At 41.3% G+C, this 25,489-nt stretch overlaps 2 protein-coding genes across 2 annotated transcripts in view; one reads left to right on the forward strand and one right to left on the reverse strand.

Moving 5' to 3' along the window:
* Positions 1–18,975, forward strand: part of aplp1 (amyloid beta precursor like protein 1) — a 49,273-nt gene extending 30,298 nt beyond the window's left edge. The window contains exons 5-12 of the mRNA XM_087141936.1: positions 1,395–1,651; positions 4,984–5,079; positions 6,648–6,806; positions 8,099–8,327; positions 9,642–9,964; positions 10,474–10,645; positions 10,846–11,057; positions 15,130–18,975. Of these exons, the coding sequence (XP_086998062.1) occupies positions 1,395–1,651; positions 4,984–5,079; positions 6,648–6,806; positions 8,099–8,327; positions 9,642–9,964; positions 10,474–10,645; positions 10,846–11,057; positions 15,130–15,381 (1,700 nt within the window). The 3' untranslated portion in view covers positions 15,382–18,975. The remainder of the gene's footprint in view (positions 1–1,394; positions 1,652–4,983; positions 5,080–6,647; positions 6,807–8,098; positions 8,328–9,641; positions 9,965–10,473; positions 10,646–10,845; positions 11,058–15,129) is intronic.
* Positions 18,976–19,655: 680 nt separating this feature from the next.
* Positions 19,656–24,954, reverse strand: LOC110983537 (zinc finger and BTB domain-containing protein 41-like). The gene is made up of 3 exons (XM_022242849.2): positions 24,819–24,954; positions 22,942–23,179; positions 19,656–22,500 (listed from the first exon to the last, which is right to left on the reverse strand). The coding sequence occupies exons 2-3, from the start codon at positions 23,131–23,133 to the stop codon at positions 21,613–21,615; spliced, it is 1,080 nt and encodes a 359-aa protein (XP_022098541.2). The 5' UTR covers positions 23,134–23,179; positions 24,819–24,954; the 3' UTR covers positions 19,656–21,612.
* Between the last annotated feature and the right edge of the window lie 535 nt (positions 24,955–25,489).

Genomic DNA, 25,489 nt, shown 5'->3' on the forward strand with positions numbered 1-25,489 from the left:
ATTGCCTACTCTGCAGTCCCCAGTGTGGCAATGTTACTTGGACAGTACTCCTACACTTCATGCAAACTGACTAGTATCAACCAGCCATTGGCAGGAAATCAGATTAGACAGCTGCTACTGTACTGGTTGGTTTTTGACAGAGGTGTCCGGCTCTTTGGTTAGGTGGAGCCGGTATTGCATTTGACAAATGTGACATGTGCACCCATGTACAGTACATCTTTACTCTTATCATTTGCGTGCAGTTATGAAGGAATGATGACAAATCAAAGACATTGAGGAAAGTCTAAATATAGAATAACAGGTGTTTGTTTGTAGTTCCCACGAGACTAAATTCTATATAGACTGTACATGTACCTCTGAAAGATTGTCTGGAAATTGAAATAATTTGCCTGTAGTGCCCATGGATGTTTCTGTGATCTTTAAGGACCAGATGTCTGCTCAACTACTGGTTCACCAAGCTTAGTTTCAAGCGGAGAATTTGTAGAAGGAAATCAGCATGACACTTGTATAGATGTGGACATGCCTGTTTGATGCACTACGCTGTACTAGCCAAACTTGTAGATAGGGTTATCTTGATTTTCAGTCACTACTGAATCTATGCATTGAAAGCTTTAACTCTTACAATCCCCAACCAGCCAAACTCCAACACCAGCATTTGTTGGAATCTGTTAGGTTGAGTACTGCGCAGGTATGCTGGCTGTGTTTTATGTGGGATTAGGCATACGTGTACATATACCACAAATGCAGAGTTTGCTGTGTGGAAGTGAGTTTTGCAAGGATGGGGAAGATTGCTAGCCAAAAAAGGTGTTTATGGTTAATAATATGTATGTGTAGACACACCGTAATCCTGCAGGGGTTCATTCTAACCCCAAGCACTGTGAACATCTTTATCCATTAAAAATCCTTTACCATTCCATTTTGCTGTAAAAGTTGTCCCCAAGGGGTTTTTGGCAGACATTTTATACGTGAGAGTGATGGGTCTAACCCTGTTTGGGATTTTCTTAAAAGGTTTTTGCCAGCTCCATGTACATGTAACCCAACCATTAACAATGGGCAGACTGGGAAGGGGGGGGTTGTCAAGTCAAACAAATTGTCATGGATAAGAAAGAGCCACTCTAAAGGGAAAGTTAGAGGGGACATTTCAAGAAATGCCATTCAAGGAAAAAAAGGCTTGAAAAACAATCAGCAAAAAGACATGGTAGGGTGGTGTGATAAGGGACTTCTATGTGGTTAGAGATGTTCATAGTATATACTAGGATATTTGAAGAAAATACCGATATTAGAGGATTCAGGATTTTGTAAAGAAACTCTTATTTCCCCTTTGATAACTGAAGGGCACCTGTCACCAACAATCAAATCAAAAAGTTAGTCTTTTTCCAATTTGTGCATGACAGAGACGGAGCCAGTCCCACAAAAGCCCCAGGTAGCCGAACCAAAACCAGAGGTGGAACCTGTAGAGCCAGAGGCAGAACAAGACCCTGAGACAGACCCTGTGGCAGCCCCTACAGCAGAACCTGTGGCAGACCCTGAGACAAACCCAATACCAGATGACCCATACTTCCAGCATGTCCCTGGGGCTGATGAGGAGAGAGAAGCTTATGAGGAAGCAAAGGAAAGATTGGAGGAACAAGAGGATCGTAAGAGGACACAGGTGGGTACCTACATCTATATAACGAGGGCTGATCAACCCCTCCACCCTCAGATGTACCGGTATATAGAGGACATTGCAATTGAAAGTTGTCACTGGAATGAGATCTGCACCGGAATTCACTCTTGCATTCACATTTTGAAAGGCCTGAAAATGATTTCCCACTTGCAGGCTTTGATCTTTACAGCGGCTGCTGCTATGCTCGAGTAAATTGCCATGATGTCCCTTAAAAATAGTGCATACCTTTCGGCCACTCGGCTGACGTGCCGTGCCCCTCTTCAAAGATCAGTATGCCTACATGTACCAGTTTTTAGAGTCGTATTCAACTTTCAAGTTACCATTTAGTGCTAGCATTTCTGTCAACGACCAGCAGCTGCACTGAACAGTACTACTGAGCACTATGTTATTTACGGACTGGTTTTGCATGGCCCTGCAGACAACATGGTATAGCAACCATATCAACGTACATGTAGTTGAGTTGTGTGACTCTAAAAAATGGCACCAGACTACTTTTTACACATAGACTGGTTACAAGTCGCAGCACAGAATTACACATTCTGCACCGATTGGATTCTCTACATTGCATATTATTGAGACCAAGTCACTATCATTTTGGGATTGCGAACGGGAATACGACCCAGTTTGTTTTTTTCTTCGTTATTTTATTGGTATTCATGCGGGCGCTGGGCATGACAGTGGGCTTTTATCGGATAAATATCAGTGACCGACTCGCTTGAATTGCATTGTTTGTGAGTACATGTAATTATATTAATTTTCAAAACACAGTGTTTCCTTAATGGCATCATGGAAAGTAATAAGACACAACACCAAATGGTAAATCAAAGTTACATGTATGACACTATTATGCATTTTTATTTTTACAATTCAGGCTGACTGCTTAGCATGTGAACAAAAACAATGACAGATGCAAGTTGAAATTTAAACGCCATGTTGAAATTGAAGGAAAGTCTGTTAAAGTCACCAACAAGCATAATGTTAGTAAACGTTTCAAACTGGCCTTGGTGCTCTTTCAATTGGCCTTGGTGCCCTTTGGTTTTGGGGAGCATTCAAGGCCAAGTGGCTTTGACCCTCTGACATGTCTGAAGCTTACATTTACATGTAAGGTTGAAGCCTGCACTTGTCTAAAAAAGACGTGTGGAAATATTATACTACTTGTGGGAAAATCTGTAAATATCTTATCCCACTTTGGGAGACGTTTTTCACACACTGTGAAGTGAAAAGGAATTTCCTGAGATAAGAATTTCCCATTGCCAGGTTAAATTTCATTTGGAATATACTGGTACTGTATATGGTTCATTTACCAATTAGATCATTAGACAGCATCGGTATCTCTCGAGGATTTATTCAGTTGACTGTCGGATGCTTTCCTAAAATTTTGTCCAAATGTCTCCAACTTTTCCCAACAACGAAAGAAACACTGGGCAAAGTTAGTCTTGCTCAATAACTGTGTTCTATTTTCAGCAATTAACAATTATTTACAACTTTTTCAATATGGGTATTTTCAATTTCCAAATTGAATTAGCTTTTAAATTACACATATTGTTCCATCCTTTTGCTTGTATTGTAAGCGGTAAATCTTGGTTGTTGAATTCCACTTTCGCTGAATTTAAAAATTCACAAAATTTAATACAAAGGATTTTTTATAACTGGGAAGAGCAGGTGTATTCAGGATATACGTAAAGCTGCCCGTTGTCAGTTGCTGGTGGATTATTGGAAGCACCGTCTTCTAGATTGGTTGTCCTACAGCCGTGTAGCTCCACTACCCCTCTCTGGATATTCTTGCATTGACCTTCCCCAATCCCCACTCGTCAGTCATGGTTCATGCGGTTCTGGCATTAGTCAATTTCAGGCTTTCAATTAGTACATTAACAATGTACATATACTTGTGGTACATGTACCTCTTACCTCATGTGGACATTATCTTTATTATAATTAATTATTTCTGGTAATGACACCAAGGATTCCTCAAAAGTCCCCCAGGCACTGTACATGTAGCTTGTAAGCCTGCAGAAACCTGCAGAGAGGAGACAATGAGAAGCAGTTACAGTTTTTGAGGTGGGAGGAAAACCCCAGAGGAATATTCTGGGTAAAACCCACGGAATTAGGTACATGTAGAGACTGAAAACCCAATCCATATATGGAGCGAGCCGGGAATTGAACCCGGACCATAGAGATGAAAGGCAAGGAAAGAACCATCAAGCCAACCTGACTTTTGGTTGTCCTAAGCAGCTAACCCCTACCCTTCACATAAAATCCAGGAACCAAGTTCTTTCCAAGTGGAACCAAGCACTCCTAGGCCATTGTTCGGCTGTTGTTAGCCATGGTTGCCCTACCTGTAAGCAGCTGCCCTTCACCTGATCCAGGGACCAAGTTCCAAGTGGAACCAGGCACTCTTAATAAGCCATTACTCAGCTGTTGTTAGCCATGTACCCCCTTGAAATGGTTGTTGAACCCCTTGAAACAGTCTGAAAGTTTCCTAATTGAATCCCATTTGATTCCTGAGGAGGAACTGTAGATGGCCGTGTACTGCCTACTGTACTCATTGGGGTTCATGCATGAATGTATCCAAGCATGTACACGTATGTACATGTATGCATAAAGATCTAACAATACAGGAGGATTGACATAGACAATAGTGGAAGCACATGCATCTGTGGTATTACACTTTTTTCCTGAGAATATGCATCTCAGTGGAGATGAGAGCCATTTTGTTTGAAACCCTTTTTTACCCAGCAATCTGACCATACCATCTTGTACCGTTTCCATCTATGTGCCGTTTCCTCCGACCCCTTGGGACAGATGAGTCATGCAGGTTGGAATAATTCCCCTATCACTAATTGAACATCAGTCAAGGTTACTGTGTGTCACTAGATCCAAGCACCTGTGGCCAGTGCTAGTATTTCCTATTAGATTACTGTGAGGTTCTCTTTTCTTGTTTTTCCTTGTTAGGAGTGTCCTCAGCTCTGAGCTAAAACATGTAATGCCTCATGTACATGTACATTGGTGCTTGTTTGTCTTAATGTGTTCACATGAATGTGGACTTTAACTGTTTGAAATCTTTCAATCTGACAAAAACGAACAATCTTCTGGTTTCAGATTGTTGTTCTACAACTTCCTTGAAATTGCCCCCAGAAGTACAGTGTGCTTGGATGTTTCTTACCCCTTGAAATTGTCCCCAGAAGTACAGTGTGCTTGGATGTTTTTCACCCCACTTGGATTAATCTGACCGTGGCTGCTTTTGCTGTCTGATGTGCAGGTTAGGGAAGACAGGGTGGGCCAGCTTGACTATAACCCTCATCTTGCTGTCTTTGCAGGTGATGCAACAGTGGCAGGAAGCCCAAGATCAGTATGAAGCCCTGAAGAAGACTGACCCTAAGGGAGCTGAAGCTATGAAGAAAGGCATGATGGCTGTAAGTAGGTCCCCCCCCAAAAAAAAGTTGGTACATTTACCTTCCCTGAAACCACACCCCCACTGAGCACCTGAAGTTATTAAGAAAAACATGATGCCCATAAATAGCCTCCCCCCCACAAAAAAGCTGATACCTACCCCAAAACCTTATCCTCACATACATGTAGGATCCACACCCCCACAGAATTTATGGAGAAAGGTACGATGGCTATAAGTTGCATGTACATTTAACCTCCCTGAAAAAGCCCTGGTACATGTACTTTTCCCATATTATATCCCCATCAGTGGACCTGAAGTTAGGAAGAAATCTCAATGGCTGTGCTTACTTTTAAGACCCCTCCTTCTTGCAATAAGCAGGATCACTCCCCACATCCCAGCTTACCCGCCCCTCTCTTGTACAGATGAGCTGAAGTGGAGAAAGCATAATGGCCATAGTAATCTGAGCCCACACCCACACACTGATATAAAATTCGGTCTCACGCACAATGCCAAAGTAAAAGCCAAGAGACAGGCTTGAATCAGCACCCATCCCATCCCCCCTTAAGATAGGACAGGCAGGGCAAGGACCCCTTCCTCCCATGCATGAAAATGAATCATACTAGTACGTGTAGTTTAGATCTGTCGTTGCCTTTGAGAGCATTATCACTAGGATAGGAAACCACATCATGCCCAAACACACTTACCCTTCCCCATCCTAAATAACTTGTACCCTCCTGTACCACTGTTGCTTTAAAGTATGTATCCTAAGTAGTCTTAAAAGAGCTTGATTAACTGCATATTGCACTTTGAAATTAAGTAGTCTCAAAAACTTCCTTCTAGTGAAACTAGAAAGTTAACATGAATCGTTATATTTATGCTCACTATATGTGATGTAGCTGAAGATGCCGTGTGCTTTCCCCGTGTTTTGAATTTGCTGGTACATGTAATTTTAATACCGAAACACAGAACACCTGAAAACATCTCTAATCTATTCCTTCCACCAACCTTGGGCAATTGCACAGCCAGCAGAAGTGTCACCGTTCACTGACAAACAAAACGCTTCCCATACTGTGTCAAAGATGGGCATCAATTTCTTCAATCTGACCCCAGGGACCATGACTCAGCATCTAGTAGACCAGTGGGGTTTGATTGATTCTCTGTGAGGGCGCTGTTCTGATGAAGGACTATTTGTGGCTCTCCAACAGGGCTTTAGTCTAACATTGGAAAGTTATTTACTGAAAGTTTTGCACACATTGATGTCAAAAAGTGCAAATAATGAGACATGGATGCTTTTGTTTCAAGTCCTGTACTCAAAATGGGTTTCAGTCTACTTGGTCTTTAAGACTTTGCAAGATTCTAAAATTCTTCTTGTATGTTCTTTAACTTCAAATATCAGGAATCAGAAAAATTGGTAAAAGCCACCCCCCAATTCAGTGTTTTGAATTTTTCTCCACTGTAACTTGTGCCTAGTTCCATCAAATTTTGCACATAATATCTGATATAAATTTGTCCAATGTTTTCCCACTTGTGACCCACTTCTAAACCCAACATCATCTTTCACTTTCTCTGTGTTATCCCTCTGGTCTGCAGCGCTTTGATGACACCATGGCCGAGCTGGAGATAGCCGGCCGCCAGGAGCATGAGCAGCTTCGCCAGGTCCACCAGCAGCGTGTCCAGGCTCGACTGACTGAGCAGAGAACACATGCTGAACAGTATTTTGCTGAGTCCCTTAGGGATAATCCTCCCAAGGTAAATGTAAAACAAGATCTCTCTCTATCCACTAAGGATCAAAAGATGTTTTCCCAAGGAGATGCCAAAGTACAGGAAAAAGATAATCGATGAGATTTGGCATCTCTTTGGAGATTTGGCATCTCCAAGGAGATGCCAAAGCTCAGCCTATATGTGTACTATGCATCAATCAACTACACCCAGTCACACAAAATGTGACTTGTTCAGTGAAAATAAGTAAAATGGCATAGAGCCACTTCTGAGTCATAGGCCTGCAAATGAATACCGCACAGTGGAAATTAATAAGAGATCAAAACATTTATCGTCAGCATCATGTCCGTTTTCCATTAAGATTCCAAAGTGAGTACTATATCAAAACACAGCTTGCTCTTGGTTGTGTAAAAAGAAACATTAACCACTTCCTGCCGGGGACTCTGGGATCAGAGATGTATGGATTATATGGGTGGCCGGGGTCTCCGAACTCGGACAAAGGAAACAGGGCCCTGTAACAAAAGACTGTACTCCGAACAAAAGACCAGGTTGCTGGGCATTACCAACATTTTTCACTCTCAAAAGTGGAAATAATCCAGCGTTGTTTTAAAACTGTATACCAGGGTTTGGGGCATTGAGAGCGAGCGGATTACCACCGGGGACAAAAGCGCTCCACCACCGCAGCGATGAGCCACACAGCACCACTGCACGCTAATCTGACCCCTATTGAAAAGAGGTCAGCAGTGCACTAAGTCAGGTTCTGTTTACAAGGCTGCTGGCCTGGCTGAAATACTCGGGTGTCAATGAAGGTTACCTGTCAACTTAGAGTAGTGCCTAAAGATTACTTGGTGCGGCTATAAACGACCGTTAAATGAAATGATGAATTTTTGAAGGATTTCGAAAACGAAAAAAATGATAGTCATGCCGGCCCAGCATCATCAACATTGAAAAATGCCCCGGCATGAAGTGGTTAATGGTAAAAAGTGGCTCATTTTCACTGAGCAGTTGGAAAATGGACAAGGTCTGTCTTATGTAACTGATGGCCCATTTCTTCTTATCAAATACATGTACTTTCCTTGCTCAGCAACTTCAGGAGTGTCATGTAGGAGTCCCTGTGAGCTTACAGCAACTCATCTCAATCTAATGTCTATCCTTTAGTGGCATAATCTGGTTGTAATAGAGGGCACTGTTCAGGTAACTGATTAGAGCCCATCAAACAATGAGCATTGATTCAAGGTTACTACTCAGACTGTTTGAATTATTTTCCATGTGTTCCTAGTTCTGTTCCTTACTTAGCATCTTTTTTATGATCCACTGTACAGACCAAGAAGGTTTTGCATGCCCTGCAGAAGTACGTGAAGGCTATCCAGCGTGACAGACAACATGCCATGAACGTTTACAAGCATCTCCTAGTCACTGATCCAGCCCGTGCCGAGTCTGAGCGACCTGATACTGTGCGTCGTCTCCATGACATGGACACCAGCCTACAACATTGCCTGGAAATGATTAAGAAGGCTCCAGAGGTGTATGCTGAGATCCAGAATAAAGTTGGTCAGTTACAAAATCTCTCATTCCCTGGATATTTCATTGATATCTTGTTGGTTTATCATTGAGGCTAAGAGTTTCTGCTTCCAATATTTGACCAAGTAATATTTACATACTCAGTTGATTCCCAAAACTGTTTAATGCAGCTGCTCTATTGAAATGCATGTACATGTAGGTATTCATTCATTGTACAAACGTGTTTTAAGATCGCTTTTTATTGTGCCTTTTGTAAAGAATCCATAGCCAGATTTCGTTTAGGTGAGCCATTCCAAAACCTGACGCTTTTTGAGCAACAAATGAGTATCAATGAATCCAGTAAAACAGCTAAAGAGTGCAGTTGGTTTCAGGTACTAGCCGTCTGAAAATCTGATTGAACTTTCAGGTGAAGGTTTACGTTGCTTTCAGGTACTAGCCGTCTGAAAATCTGATTGAACTTTCAGGTGAAGGTTTACGTTGCTTTCAGGTACTAGCCGTCTGAAAATCTGATTGAACTTTCAGGTGAAGGTTTACGTTGCTTTCAGGTACTAGCCGTCTGAAAATCTGATTGAACTTTCAGGTGAAGGTTTACGTTGCTTTCAGGTACTAGCCATCTGAAAATCTGATTGAACTTTCGGGTGAAGGTTTACGTTGCTTTCAGGTACTAGCCGTCTGAAAATCTGATTGAACTTTCAGGTGAAGGTTTACGTTGCTTTCAGGTACTAGCCATCTGAAAATCTAATTGAACTTTCAGGTGAAGGTTGACGTTGCTTTCAGGTACTAGCCGTCTGAAAATCTAATTGAACTTTCAGGTGAAGGTTGTCGTTGCTTTCAGGTACTAGCCGTCTGAAAATCTGATTGAACTTTCAGGTGAAGGTTTACATCTAGGTAAATGTTTAATCTTAACTGCATATCATAGATTGTGTGACTTGTGGGAACCCAACAATGTACCGGTAGTTTAACCAATCTTACACTGTGGAAATACATAGTTGATGAGGCTCTGGGATACCGGTGTATGAGTGATTCAAAGAGGACACTGGAAAATGTGTCAAATCCCAGGGTCTTCGCCTTGGCATGAAGGCCGGTTCATACTTTGCACGAAAGTCAAAGCAAACGCGATTATGTGACGTCAGATCAAATATTTGCGTATTTGCAAAAGTTGAACACATTTCTACTCCAGTGAAACTTCACTGCTAATGTAGGCATAGGGTGGTAGTAGTCAGGTTGCGTTCAGATGTTGCTCACACCCAGTACCTTTTTGTGATCAGTGAGGGAGGTATGCGTCCACAGAAGCCTGTTTTATGCCAATGATCATATCATCTATTGTTCTCTGATGCTTTCCAGAGGATCTGCTAGCATCCAGTAAATCCCCTGAAGACATCGCCTTTCTACAGTCCATAGAGACAGCTCTGAGCATGGCAACACCAACCGAAGAAGAAGAAGCGGACGAAGAGGAAGACGGAACTGCCAATGATGAAGATGAAGAGCAAGAAGAGACCGACATACCCCTGCCTCCAAAGAAGACTCCTAAGAAGACCATTCCGGCCAAGACCGCTAACACACCTGCCAAGGCACCCATCTTCACTAAGGTCCGACCGCCGTTTGGCAAGGCGCCGTCTGGACGTAAGGTGCCGGATATTCCTGATCTCCCAATGGTTGTTGCCCAGGTAATGCTTAAGGGTGGATATATCATCAAAGTGTGACACTGGCATCAAACTTTCTCAACCTTCTTTCATCTTACCGTTTGAAATCTTTTTTGGGAATTAGCATGTGGGGGGCTTAAATTGATTAATTAACGTGAGTCAAATTTTAAACAGGAGTTTGCTACTTATTTTCCTAACAGTTCTCATCTTTCAAAGTCAGTCAAGAAGCGAACATGCTGTCTAACATTTTCAGTGTGAGTGGAGTATAAGCAACGAAGATGAAATTCCATTCTGAATGCTGTCGGGCAAACATCGTAGAGAGGTTTAACAGATCTCCTTTGAAATGCTTTGGAAATGGGACATGATGTCATTTTTTTGTCTTGATCAAATTTTGTGCTACTTGATAGATTCTGAGAACTTTTTGCAGCTATGGGGAATGCTCCTCAGAGTGAGTAGTTTCCCAGGTTTGGAGTATCTTGGCCATGTCTGATCATCACCTTTGATGAGTCAAGATTGTATGCTTCCTGCACCAGGTTGAACCTGAAGAGCCAGTTCAGGTACCGGTAGATGAACCTGTTGCTAAGAAAGCTGACGCTCTCCCTGCCGTTAAGATTGTCAGCGCCGAAGCACCTGAGACAGAAAACCAACAACCAGCCTTGGTAGATCAGGATGTACCAACTGCCAAACAGATGCCAATCATTGCAGGTAGGCCACTCCCCCTCCCCTCACCCTAAAGGCACCTGTGGTGCTATTAACAGCCAGCTTTGGAACACGCATCACCTTATCAGGATGTTGCTCTGGATTGACGAGGAGTAATTAAGTTTGGGAGGTCAGACCATGTGTAGAGATGTTTAGAAGAGCTCTGTTCTCTCCAAGTGCTGAATTCTCTGTCTGTCTCTTGACAGTCAAACCTCTGGAGCGTTACCTTGACGACGAGACTGATGCACAGACGGAGCAGCAACAGCCGACTGAGGCAGACGAGCCTGCTGTGCCAGCCAAGACCAGCAAACCTATCCCGATTGCCAAGAAACAGCGGCAGAAAGCTCAGAAATCTGCCGCCAGTCGGATTGACAAAGGTCCTGAGTTCCGACCCAAATCTAGTAACAGCATCGACAACGTAAGTAGGATTATTACTTTGCTAGAATTCAACTTGGTGTTTTAGTTCCTGCACCAAGAAAGTCGTCCAAAACTCATCAGGGTAATTCCAGAAATTAGGGGTCCAATTTTTTTTGATGTCCCTGTCACATCTGACATATGATTTTGTAAGTTCAGAACACATTTTTTAATTTTCGTGGGTGATGAATTAATGCAAATTACCTGCCAAACTAATAATAAATAGTTCGAAATCAATTCCGGTGATATTTGCATGTCCAATAACAAAGGTCAGATGTAACAGGGACACAAAATGGCACACTTCTGGACCCTTAATTTCCGGAATTACCCATCATTAGATTAGACAGCTAATTAATCCTCCTATGCATGTATGCATTCAGCAGAAAGTTGTCCCCTTAGTTAGAGCCGATTAAGTGGCTGCTTTGAATAGGTTAGAGTCCTCTGTTTATATGAAGCAGAACTGACTCTCTGTTACTGACTGTGCTTTGACCATTGATGATTAACCACTTCCTGCCAGGTGACCCGTTTTCGAGTACATAGGCTTTATATGCAGAGCCAGGGAGCACGGAACTGGGACAAAAGAGTTGGGCCTTATAACAAAAGACCGTGCTCAGCACAAAAGACTGAGCTGCTGGGCATTACCGACATTTTTGCACTCTCAAAAGTGGAGATAATCCAGCCTTGTTTTGAAACAGTATACCACTGTTTGAGGCATTTAGAGTGAGCGGATTACCACCGGGGACAAAAGCTCTTCACCACCCGAGTGATGAGCCACACCGCACCGCTGCATGCTAATCTGGCCCCTTTTGAAAAGGGGTCAGAAGTGTACTGTGCCGGTTTCGGGAACAAAAGAATCTTATGTAACACCACACAATTTGGGCTGTTTTTCCAAGGCTGCAGGCCTGGCTGAAATATTCCAAAATCAATGAAGGTTAACTGTCAGCTTTAGAGTAGTGCCCAAAGAGTCCTTCATGTAGATTAAACAGCCATTTAATGAGATAATTAATTTTTGAAGAATTGTGAAAACGGAAAATCTTAAAAAGGACCCGGCATCTTGTCTTGCTCAAGGAAAATCCACCCGGCAGCAAGTGGTTAAAGGGAGGATTAAAGGTAGTCTTGTTTGGTTCAGCAATATTCTTTTTGGGAATCGATATGATTCTTATCGCCTTATGGGGCGACATTGTATAATTAGATAGACCTGAATAATTTCTGTTTTAGTTAAGGCGTGAGGTCAAAATACAAACGCTTTTGAAAGCGTCGAACGCTTTGTAAACGGTAAGCATCACGGACGGTCAACATCCAACAGACGAACGCTTCAGCGAGGCTGGCCAAACCGTTGCGGTCGAGTACACCTTGCACTCTGCAGCTTCCAGTAAACAATGGACAACTCATCACATTACGGCATCATAGACTTCTGCGGTCTGGTGGATTAGTCATAACAATAGCTCTTTACTTTGCAGCTCCACAGGAGGATTTAGATCGGCAGACTGTTTTAACTTTCTGATAAAACACGTGTATTGAGTAGTTGTATTGCCCTGTCAGTTTCCAGACCCAGTCTTTCCAGGTCTCAATACCCTGTAATCTTGATATTTTGTCTCGGTATCGTGAGTTAAATACACACCTTACTGTATACCTGCAGAATCGAATATACTAATTCGAAATAGTATTTACCTGAATTATTCACGACGTAGTGTTCTGTTCGCCAACATGTAGTTACAGATAAAACCTTTTTTTTTTTTGCCCGTGTGCACAAGCTGGGACTCAGCATTGCGCACTCGCAGGTTTTCATGTGTAGGATCGAGGAAGACACATACGCGAACTACGCGCTTTCTACTTCGAAGCTGCACCTGCACGATTTAAGGATACAAGTACATCTTTTTCTTGAAGTCAATAGTACATGCGTGCACGTTGCAATATGTTTTGTACGTACCATTCTTTTGTACTCTTTGAATACTTTGTGGCTGCACAAAATTCTTGTTGGAAAAACAAACATGTCGGGTTTTTTTTACTTTACCTATTAAGCTTTAATGCACAGTAAATTAAAACAATAAACACAATTTAATCTATTGCTGCAGGCGAACCGCCGAACCGAGGCAAAAAACATCAAACAAGGCACTTTTGAACCGAACCAAACTGTTTGGTTCGGATGTACGGCTTTAATAAGGCATTTTATTGATGGCACGCGGTAAAACATTCAAAAATACAAGAAAACTTAATAAAAAACAAACAACAAAAAATGGATAACGAGTTATACGGCGTGCTCCACACGTGCGTGAACATACTAAAACTTACAATGGCCCGCATCATGAGATGGTTGTAAAAAGCATGTGGTGAGAATCACTCAGAAATCGACCAAGAACACGCAACGTACGGCATTGTCGCTGCATAACATTTCTAAATTCTCACTACATCCAATCGTGCTCATGTATATTCAGATGTATTATTTTATTTGCCAATCTACGATAGCCACGCCCTTACGTTCCATATTAAGGTAATGACGTTCCATTTTAGGCCAATGGTCTCATAAATGGAGTGCAAAACGAATTTTGGTTGGATGCCGATCACAGTCGGACTCGCGCTCGATCCAAGGCATCCCCGGATGAAAATTTTGCCAAGCGGTTCGGTGCATGCTGTGCTTCAGCGCAGCGCGAGGAGATTTTTGTTCGCGCGGTGGCCTAACTTGCCTTTCATTTGACCATGAAGGGTTTGATCGTAGTGCAGACGCGTTGTAATGGAATTTGCCAGATCTCAAATAACAAAATGCTGTTATTCCTTCAAGAGGCTGATGAAAAATCGCCCCTTTGGTCACGTGCACGCCGTCCTTGGAAAGGTTCCCCTCAGATATGCAACGAAAGCCATTTTCGTAGTTTTCAAAAGCCATCTATTTCGCAAAAATAACCAAAACACAATTTGCTCGAAATTTGATTTTAATCTTGTGTTCTGTACTGGAGGAAAGTCCTAATTGAGCATGCTGTTTTTTTCTATTTGCACAAATCTTACGGTCGTTTTGTTGAGTCAAGCGAACACAACCGCTTCTGGTCGGCAAAACACGGTCGGGAACTGTCACACCCTCGAAATAACTTTATATGGAATGTACTCATAAACAAACTCTGGGGAAAAAGTTTATAAAAAAAGGTATTCAAATCAAAGTTGCTCACGGATCGGGAGAGATAGCAGATTCATAATTTTACACGTAGAAATACTTTATAGGCCTTTGCAGCTCGATCGTAGCGAGCCTTTCATGTCTCAGTGTGCATTGTACTTGTACATGTGTGTACATGTCCGAACCCAACTGATCCCAAGTTCGGCAAAAAATGTCCAAGCCCTGTCTGAACCGAACACATACTTGCAGCACTATTTGATGCGGAGTTTGACATTTTTTTTATTACCTTCAAAGAATATGGTACACGGGACAGAAGTTCCAAATAAATTCACATTGCGTCTACGTGAATATTTCCTTTCATAGACGATAGATTAGGCGGTGAAATGAGGCAACCGTGTTTGGCATTCCCCGTCACTCCCATATAAACGCATTTATTTTCCAGTCTAAAAAACGCTTAAACACGAACAATTATCTTGGGGCGATGCTTTTTTGTCATGAAATACCCACTCAAAACGTATCTGAAGCTAGATAAATGTCTGTAGCCTGGAATGCAGTTGATTTTGTGTCTTCCTATCACAAGGTGTTAACCACTAATCCTCACGGCCAGCCCAGGAAGGCTGACCAGGGCCAATGAAGTTCTCCCTGAATAGGATCTTTTGTTCACAACCATGGCTGTGTAAGCCACAAACTCCATTGTTGTCAGGGTTGCTCATGAAGCTAGACAGTCCATGGCAGACGGTTCTTTTCAAACCGTTGAACTGTCCAACACCAAAACACGAACGGAATGAACGGGGATTAACACCAACCGTTCAACTGTTTCTAAACCGTCTGTATTTTGACCTCACGCCTAACATTTCTTGGTTTTATGATCGCTTTTTGTGGGAATGAGAGTTGATGGAAATAAAAGGATATGCTTTAATGCCATCTCCTTGGTGTCACAGATTTTGAATGATTTATTTTTTTTCATTGGCAGTCTGTCAGTCAGAAGTCCATCAAGTACAGTGCCACGCCAGCGTTGGCCTTTGGTTTGGCGTGCGGTGTACTAGCAGTGGCCACCGTCATGGTCGTTGCTGTCATCCTGGTGCGTAGGAAGACACGGCGTGTCCCCGTCAACCATGGCTTCACCGAGATCGATCCCAACATGACCGTAGAGCAACGGCACATAGCGGCCATGCAAGCTAATGGCTATGAAAACCCTACTTACAAGTACTTTGAGATGCAGTAGGAAGCTGCCTGCAACCCAATCTCTTTAACAAAAAAATAAAAATAAAAAAAAAGTCTCAAAGCCGTAGGAAAGCTGTAGTTGAAAGGCCGCTTTTCAAATTGTGATTTTTGCAGTTTTATCTGATTTTATCCCGTCTTTTTAAATCTCCGGTATCTCGCTCTGCAGCACTTATAGAAAACATAGATCTTGTCGTCTTTCCTCCAGTTTTGTCTTGATTTTTTTTTTATTTGAAACAGATCAGTATGGCAGATCTTAGATGTAACAAAAGTTGAAATGAGATAAAGAATGAGTGATCTGTTTTGGGTAAAAATGAAACAACCAGGTTTCTTTTTGCTTGGTATCTATCAGTGTTTTTAAAATCCCTATAAATATACCAGCGGTTCAAAGTGACAATAATATAAGTCGTGCTGTACTTTTTGTATCTCAATCGTAAATAATATCAGTATTGTTAAGACGTGTGTGTGTGTCATCGTATTCATATTTCAAACTTTGAATAAGAATTGTGTCGAGCAGATAAATGATTTAAGTGTAGGCACCGCACGGTAACCGTCAGTAATAAATTCTGGATTGATGCATGCTTCTGCGACTTCGTAACAGCTTATACATATCAGTAATCGTTAGTACTTTTTGTATTTTACCGTCCTATTGTATAAAATCCTGTGTGGCAAAAACTTTCAAAAGACACGAGGGAAAAAGGGATCCAATGTGGACAATGTCTGTCTGGGTTGATGTAGATAGAGGATACATGTTGTGTGCAGATTAGAACGCAGCTGTATTGTCGATGAATTATCAAATGTTGGTACAACTCAGTTTTTCTGAAGGCAAGCTTATCAATGGGTTTGTGTGCATACATGTACATCCATGGAATGACCACTGTATTGAGACTGACTGGGTTCAAGTAGGCTCACTTTCTTTCCTGGGATGAATCATAATTAGGATAGAAGAGTAGTAATGGTGTTGGTTTCTTGATATACAGGGTAGAGCAGCAAAGACCTTTTCCAGCTGTGAACAGTTATTGTATAAGATCTCAAGAAGTTGCAGAAAAACACTGTCACAACCACGAGGTGCATGCCAATCTGGACCAAACTATGAGCTTATGTTCTAAGTTCTCGGATAAGTTGCCATTCTTTTAGAGAGTGTAGAGTATGATCGTGACAGTTGAAGCCAAGTGTGGAAATTGGCCTGTGTCCGTATGTTGTGACTGTGGTTAGCAATGACATGTACATCTATGGAAGCCTGTGAACTAGACCTGCCAACATGCCGTACTCCTTCCTGGAGCCAGGCATTACTACACAATAGATTAGAAATAGATTTAAAATAGAAATCAACTGAAGGCTCATTTAAATACCTCTTCATCTATTGTGTGGTAATGCCTGACCTCGGGAAGGAGTACGTCTAGGTTGGCAGGTCTGGTAAGCTAGCGGCTTAAAGCCAATTCCCACAGATGTACGCATTATTGCAAGCCGTAGCCACAAGAGTAAGACCTGACCTAGGTTCTCACGTGCATGGGAAGGAAGTGACTTCTTCAAAACTGGTAGGCATGCTGATTCCACTGAGCAACATTTGCCTGTGTTAAGCAGGTTTATGCGCTAAAAGCTGCAAGCAGTTAATCCCTTTGTCATGTCTTAGACATGCGTATTATTAACAAGAATGAATGTGGTTAGTTTGGTCACAGCTGGAAATTGGTCAAATGTGTACATTCGTGAAAAGGATTGCACTCAACCCATGTGCACTTCATGTAGTTGTGAATCTTAGATTAGCTGTATCACTTGCACCCTAGGTTGAGAGTTAGGCATTGGTTGATAGCCAATCTCATTGTTGTCATTGTAAAATGATCAGTCCATATTAGAGACAGGTACAATGTAGTCAGTGCTGCTCTGTGTAGTGTCAATTGTTAACAGATGTCCGTATTCTACCAATTATAACTCATTAAGAGAAACAATTAGACCAAGTAATTCCTGTTGACATTCTTTGGGTGGATATTGTCAATAATCATAATGAGTAATAATTCTTTGAGAATTGGTTTTCAACTCGGCATTCGTATAATTGTTTAAGGTGTAATTTTGACAAAAAAAGATATTTATTCAAAACTGTTTTCTTAATAAAAATGCTAAATTGTATTCGTTAATGGGAAAACTAAATTTCATGTAAACTCTTTGTTTACAAATAGCCTACATTTCGTGTTAGCAAAATTTGTATTCAGGTAATACGTTTTAGACTTCAGGCATAATGGAAAAATTTCTTTACGTAAGCAACGTGTTTGTGTAATTTCATTACCTTTCAATCATGTACCACATGTTTGATTTTCAAATGGGCAATATTTCAACCAATGTAACCCACCACCTGTATCAATAATTCCACCTGACATTTAATTATGAGTAACTCACAGTTTTTTTTTCCTAGTGTTTTCCTTTTTGATGTTTCATTTGATACAAGGCCAAACATATTTTGCATATCGTAAATTGAGAAATCAACATAAACTGATGTATCTTTTTGTTGTCTAATCCACACTGGTCACTGTCCCATTGAACACGATTTCACCACAAATTTGTCATAGTTACTGTGATCTCATCACTAACCCAAATGCCATTATTATAAAAAAAACCTGATCTTTTTGCAGCCGTTTTTTTACTAACATGACTACGACACAACCCTTTCATTTTTGTTTCCAGACCATACATATCCAAATTTGTCAGCATCAATTTCACAGAGTGAAACACTTGTCCTCTCAAGTGTAAGATGGACAGGTGAATTTTTGTTCAGGTTACAATTCTAAAAGGGTTACGGCCTAATGATTTGAAAGCAGTATTTTTATAGTTGAATGTTTGCTTGTTTCAGATGTTAATAATCATTTTTTTGTTACTGTACAGAATTTATATTGCTTTTAGGAAAACTGCATTTTTATGTTTCATTTTTTTGGCGTCATGATTCTTTGTGTGTGTATTCAACAATTTCCTCTGAAAAAAAAAAATTTGATGCAGGGACAAAAATGTAAAATTACAGCCTGACAGTTTTTGCAGATGATTTGAATTTTTCAGTTTTTTCCTGAAAAGGCTGTCTGATGCAAAGTTACTTCTTTGTCATTGGATGTCAAGAAAATAATTTCTTCATATTTTCATGTATTCACATTGAATCATTTAGGATTGTGTGTATTTCAGAGTTCAGTTCTAACTGCAAGATCCATAATGCTTTCTGGTAGTCCTCACTAGTATCATAACTCCATCTGCAACTCTGAAGGGCTTTAGTCAAAGTTCTATGGTTGCCACAGTCGTCTCCATTTGGCATCATTTTGCTCGGACTTGATTTGACAATATCTGGCAACTTTCACAAGTTGAAAACTCATGTTAGAGAAAACAATATTTTGACTTGACTGCTTAACTGTGCCAGCAAATAGCATTCATATGGTGTTCGGCTTCAACATTGGGCCAACTTGACCCAGTAAGAGTTACACAAATCTAATGTAGCATATCAACCATTAACTGCACAGACAGTGTTATGGATTCATCTTCTCTATATTCCATGGAAAATAATCCTACATGTGCACCTGTAACTCTGCAGTCATGTAATAAAGCTTCAATGTCACCCCAGTCAGAAGTGTGTCAAAAATCTCTATATTTGTTTGTGTTTGTGTTATGCACAGATAACAGATAGTGATGACTCCAGTGATTTTTTTCAGGCTTGGGCATCTCTGAACTCCAGGACCTACAAGGCACACCTTGGGTGTTGCCATTCACTGTTACTGTGGTCATCCTGGTCAAACGGGTACCTGCCTGAAGCAGTTAGCAGATTACTGTATCCCTTGTCGAGTGCAGCTTGTCGCTTGCTTCTTAGAGAGATTAGAGGTCACAACCTAGTGATCCCTATAATGGTCATGCAGATGAAGTGGGAGAGTTCAAGGCATCACAAGAGCCCCCCCCCAGGAAAGCACACACAGAAATTCACAGATACTTCTATCTCTTGTGATTTGCAGCATTCAAGAGTTGCTGCATGTATTGTAGACGATTGAAGACCCTCCTCGTGACTTCTGTACATGTACAATTTAAGTGACATGTAAGACACTACCATTAGATGCAGGAACCTGGCATGTCATTCAAATCAAGAAGTTTTGCAAAACATATCCATTTCTTCTTATAGCCAACAGTGCCGGAGACAAAATACTAATTAGGCCATCCAAACAGCTTCAGACAATGCTGCTGTCTTTGAAGAATGCCGTGTTATTACATGTACAGTGTACTTTCTTGAACATTGACTCTAGATTTCACCACCCCCAAAACTTGTCAGTTCAGAGTTCACTGTTTTAATGCAACAAAACTAGATATGGTTGCCTCTTGGCAAACACTTTTGAACACATGGTCTTAAACATTTCAACTTACACTGCAGTCCCTACAACAAAAGCCTTACAGTGTACATGTACATGTATGTAATCAACGGACGATAAAACATCACAGACACATTGTAATTGAAACTTGATAAAGCAGGTTGAAAATGTAAACTGCAATATCATGGACTTATCTTGCAGCATCAACTGTACATATGACAAAGCTTCAATCAACTTTCTTTCTTTGGTATTTGTGTTGGTTTGTTATTCGTTCTGTTTTGCTTGTTGCTCATGTAGACGAAACATGTCACTGCTAGACAAGTACACCTGGCCAACTATTAAACTTGAAACAACAATACAGTTGGCAAACAATTTTCCGTCTAACAAATTTATTAATATCTAAAAGGGATTGGCATGCAAATAACAGGTACATTGCGCAGCACTGAACTTGGTGATCTCATGGATGTTTATATGCTTCTGATGATTAAAACCATCACACGAGGCATATATAGGAACACAGTGATAACATTTGAAAAGGCTCAAGAATATCCAAAAATTATTTGATATGAACTGATCTGATGAACATAGAAATGTGCTTCGTTTGTACCACAGTATACAGAGTGACATAATAGGGAATTGTATCGTCCACGTTTTCTTTGTTTTGCAACAACACTGGACAAATAAAAGGCAATTGCCAATTCAAAATAAACAAATGCTCCTACTCATCTGTACATTGGACCAATAGTCAGGTAGTTAATCAGATCATCACAGGTACATGTATGCATGTTAAATATACCCCTGCCCAGAGAGGTACATGTATGTACTTAGAATGATTTGTACAATCATGGAGGAAAGACATCGAAGGCATTTGAAATGCAGGGGCTACATGTATATGTAAAACATCTGGCTAATTTCCACTTTCTGGCATGTCTGGCATGGCCGGTATGTCCATAGCCAGAGTGCAGCGAATGCTTGCTACGCACCACCTGTTTCCACCTGTTTCCCAACCATAAGTTATTTTTGTAGTTATTTTAGAAATAAATAGCCAAGTTGTGTTTTATTTGGATCATTTTATTACAAAAAGGTTCACAGAACGTTATTTTATGAGATCTCATGACCACTCCTTGTGATGAAACAGCGCAGTTTGTTTTTCGTGAACTGTCCTGTCGTGGTCAACATGTTATTGGCCAGTCTTAGCCAAATTCGTACATAGACTTTGAAAACTGATATTTTGGAGTGACAAAATAAAATTATAAATATTGCATGGATAACGGAAAAGTGAATCAAAGTATTTCAAAAATTATTCGTGACAGCAAATATCTAATGTTAGATACTTTTTCTCACTATTTTCTGTTCATTGCGATAAGTTGTAGTTTAATTGTAAAGGAAACATCACAAATATGGCTAGGATATTTCTGGCCCCACTTGTCCGGCTAAGCTGCAGGCAGTAATCAGGCATTTTTGGAATGTTTACTATTGTTCGTCTAACCAGATTGCGATCATAGAGTTGTAACTCCTTCCTTCCTTTCCTCCATGGTAAAATGTCCTATAGATCCTTCCTGGAAGGTAATAGCCTTTTGTGGATGCAGTACATGGACACAGTACACCGCATTGTAATTGAATATCAATACTCTTGATGGGGTTGTAAAATCTTACGAAACAAATACATATCACTTGTACGTTATTTCACAAGGTGCGAAAATGTTTTCTCACTTGTGTGAAAGGGGAAACCTTGTGAAACAAATACATTCATTCGTATTTCACAAGGTGTGAATATCTTTCCCTATTTGTGTGAAAAGAAGAGAAAATCTTTTCCCACTGTGGAAAAAAATTTGTCACATTTTGTGAAATAAAAATGAACGCCCAAGGAAGGGAAAAGGTGTGAAGACAATTTCCCATTGCCACGTTAAGTTTCAACTGCAATGTACTGTATGTGTAGTTTTCATCAATCTCTTATGTATCCTCTCATGCTGCCATCTGCCTTGAAGACTGGAGAAACTCTTCCAGCAATAACGACATCCATAAGGCTTCTCACCAGTGTGTGACCTGACATGAGCACGAAAGTTCTCCTTTGTATTGAATTCCTGTTGACAGAGGCTGCAGGTAAGTCGAACGTTGCTCCACGGTTTCTCAAAAGTTGTCTGATGACTATCACCAGTGCTTCGTCTATGAATGCGTTCATGCTGCAAGCGGCTCTGCACTGTCCCAAATATCTTAGGGCATAGGCGACACTTGTATGACTTGGTGAGTTTGGTGTCAGCAGTGGGATCTCTCAAAACGGGCATACAGAAAGCCTGATGCTGCCTGAATACTTGCTTATCAGGGAACACTTCCCCACAGGGACATGCCTTGATGTGTCTGTGACTGGTGTCCATGTGCTGAAGTAAGTTACTGGAATCTTGAAAGACTTCTCCACAGACACGGCAGCTACCTTCTGCCCAACTCGCCCTCTTATGCATCTCAACATGCTCCGTAAGCTCCTCACCACTCCCAAATCGAAGCAAGCACAGGAAGCACATGAAGATATTTCCTGGTTGGCCGTCTGTGGCTGCATGTCCATTACTGAGCTTCATGTCCGATGTAGACAGGCAGTTCACAAGGTGTCTCTGTAGCATTCCAAGAGGTACCAGCATGTTGCACTTGGAGCACTGCCTCAAACTTGTACCTTCGGCTGGTTCAGGAGTCAGGTTGGGGTGCAGCAAAGGCTCTTGTTTTGGCAACGGTTGTTCATGCTCTGGTTGAGTTGATTCATCAGGGTCTTGCCGCTGCTGTTGTTGCTGCGGCTGCATAGCACATTGCACCTGTGGATAGGATCCATCAATGTTTTGACGACTTAATTATTCAATACATGTACCAATGTAAAATGAATTTTATCAATATGAATTATTATTATTGCCAATTAATCTCCCTATTTGGGTTCAAGATTTACTGCAATGATGAAGGACATTATGCAATATGTCTTGTGTTGCTGAGTACACACACACGTACATGTACATGTGCAAGCATGTGGCATAGAGACCAAGTTCTTTTTTTATTGGACTTTTCAACTCAAACACAAGGAAATACTTCTTGTGTTTTTTTTACCCCGCAAACACAAAATGGAAAAATCAACAGCTGTGGGTTTCAACTGTAGTGACATAGTTTAAGTTTACTGTGCATGCAGATATTAAACATGATAATATTATTAGATTTCCGATACAAGGACGAGTAATTATCAACCACGATTACAACTATTTGCCTACCTGATGTTGCTCCTGAGGTCCATGTGGCATCCGATGCCCACGGTCAGTAACTTGTACATGCTGCTGGTAATGTTGATGAGGTTGTTGCTGTTGAAATGATTTCTTCAGTTTCTGCAGGACCTGTTGATGCTTCTCAATGTTCTGGCCATCACGCCTTTCTTTTGCTCCACCTTGGATCACTCTGTCCTCCATAGTTTCAACCTGTACGCAGCTCACCTGAATCTGTCAATTCTGCCACCTGTGATGTACGTGTACCACAGTGGTTAGAATTTTGAGAATTGAAGAGAGATGTAAGATGTAACCTCTTACAGACTACAGACAACTGCAGTGGGATAACGCCTTCCAATCCAATTTAGTTTCCACTCTCCTGAAGGCCTCCTTGTGGTCTCCCTGATAGAGCATGCAGGAGGAATATCTACCAAGTGCCAAGTACACTGGCATGCATGGATGAACGACATTGAAAATGACTGCTATGTATCTTTCAAGCAAGCGCTTAATATGTTACATGTATAATCAATGACTGAGGAAACAGTTGACAATCCAGTCTGACAGAGGTAAGGGCCTTAAGTGAGGTACTATTGTAATTTCCAAAGATTTCAAACCATAAAATGGGTAAATAAAGTCAGCGATTTCCTGCATCATACATGTACATGTCGGCTACATGGTACTTGCTCGGTATGCCATCTCAAGCCCTTTCAACACTTCATGCCATTAGCATATCACAGAACTTTCCATACACAGTTTGTTACTAGTGCGTATTACTGTTGGGTGAACGATCGCCTGATGGATCTCTCTGCGTGATAGCTCAATCAAATGTACAGTGTACATGTATGTGTATGGAATCTTTAACTCGACTTTCCTCTTTTGAAGCAACCTTTCCCAAGCATAAATTAGACAGATACAAGTATGGAAATTGGCTGATAGGAGAATGATCAACAAATCGTGCCACAACAACAAATTATATCAACAAAACATCAAATGATATCAACCAGCCATGCCATAACATCGAATGATATCAACCAGCCATGCCATAACATCAAATGATATCAACCAGCCGGGCCATAACATCAAATGATATCAACCAGCCGGGCCATAACATCAAATGATATCAACCAGCCGGGCCATAACAAATGATATCAACCAATTGATCAACCCCCCCACCCCGCTTTGTCACCGAAAGAAAGGAACAACCTAAATGAAATAACAAAAAAAAAACCAGAACGTCCTGTACAGTTATTATTTACACATTATGTAACGCATTTATGTCCCAGTCTGCTCGTCCACAAGTTGAACACTGAAAAGTGAGGGGCCTGCCCCACCCTCATCTCCCCCGGTTAATTTGCTGGACCCACCCCTGGCCAAGCCCAGACTGGGGGCCAGTCTACTGAACTCACTCCGTATTCTAGGGAGTCCAGTAAACTGGCCCCCAGTCTGGGGCTACACCTGGCCCTGCTAAAGGCTGCATCATCGTCATGATTGAATGAACTTGATTCACCCAATCGCTCTGTGTGATTAGTTGATCAAGCATGAAATCTCATCTCCAAGTTGTCCAACTTTACTTCTTTTTAGAAAGAAAAGGTGATTGGCTATGGCTGATGACAGAATAATCGACAAAATCGTGCAGTAAGATGATCGCGCAAAGATCGAGCAATATCACGCCCGACACAACCCCAGGATAATTTATAGTGTGGGTTCGTCGTCCGCCGCACTACTGTAGGAGTGGCGGACAACACGCATGATGTACACTCAGCATCTGTATCTAGTCGGCAAAGTATCCACTGGCACCTTACGGTAGAACCATCCTACATCATTATGGTCCAACCACGTTTGTAGGCTTACTTCTTCAGTCCCAAATAAAGGCTACATAGTCCACCTACCGTTAGCTTTAGAATTGTGCTCTCATAACGAAGGCAGAACACCCACAGTTTCACACAGTATTCAGGTGAGGGAGAGGTTTTTCAGTCATAGCAGGAGCGTTTGCCCTTTTCTGTGATTCTTCGTTTTCTAATGCATTCAGGTCACCAAGCGCGCCCTCTATAGCCCAATCCTTTCGCAAAATAATATAAGTCAAGTTGCCCCCCCCCCGTGGTCTTTATAGGTCTGACTTTGGTATCCTGTTGTTCTTGACAAAGGAACCACTGTGACCACAGATGGGAACAGGATCAGAAACCACCTCCTTCCTGGTCTGGGTTGTGCATGAACACTCAGACAAACACGCGGGATTTTGATTTTTGAAGAGCATAATAGCGACATGGCCGATAAAGCTGGGGACGATGGAAAGGTTTTGTAAGATTATTAAATTATCCTAGTACAGAAACGAATTTTCCTTTAAACATAGGAAAGCACGCAGCCTACAAATCTACACATGGAAAGAGTTCCATATTTACAATACTTGAGGCCCTGTGCACAAACTGAATGCGAGACTTTGTCTGACTAACGTGTTTTCTAAGTAAATGCTTTGGCCAAAATTTTCTTAGCTAATTTTCACTTTTAGGCCTTGTTGTCATCACTTTCTGACGGATTTTGTAACACTGTTAAGGGAAATTTG

This window comes from Acanthaster planci, linkage group LG10 (genome assembly GCF_054643075.1).
Source record: "Acanthaster planci isolate LZ-2023a linkage group LG10, COTS_SCS, whole genome shotgun sequence".
Lineage (NCBI taxonomy): Eukaryota > Metazoa > Echinodermata > Asteroidea > Valvatida > Acanthasteridae > Acanthaster > Acanthaster planci.

What these genes read in the sequence shown, in the direction of transcription:
- LOC110983537 (XM_022242849.2), bottom strand. Translation starts at nt 23,133, where the DNA reads ATGGAGGACAGAGTGATCCAAGGTGGAGCAAAAGAAAGGCGTGATGGC. An exon ending in GACCTCAGGAGCAACATCAG is followed by an intron (nt 22,501 to 22,941) that starts GTAGGCAAATAG and finishes TCCTATCCACAG; the next exon opens with GTGCAATGTGCTATGCAGCC.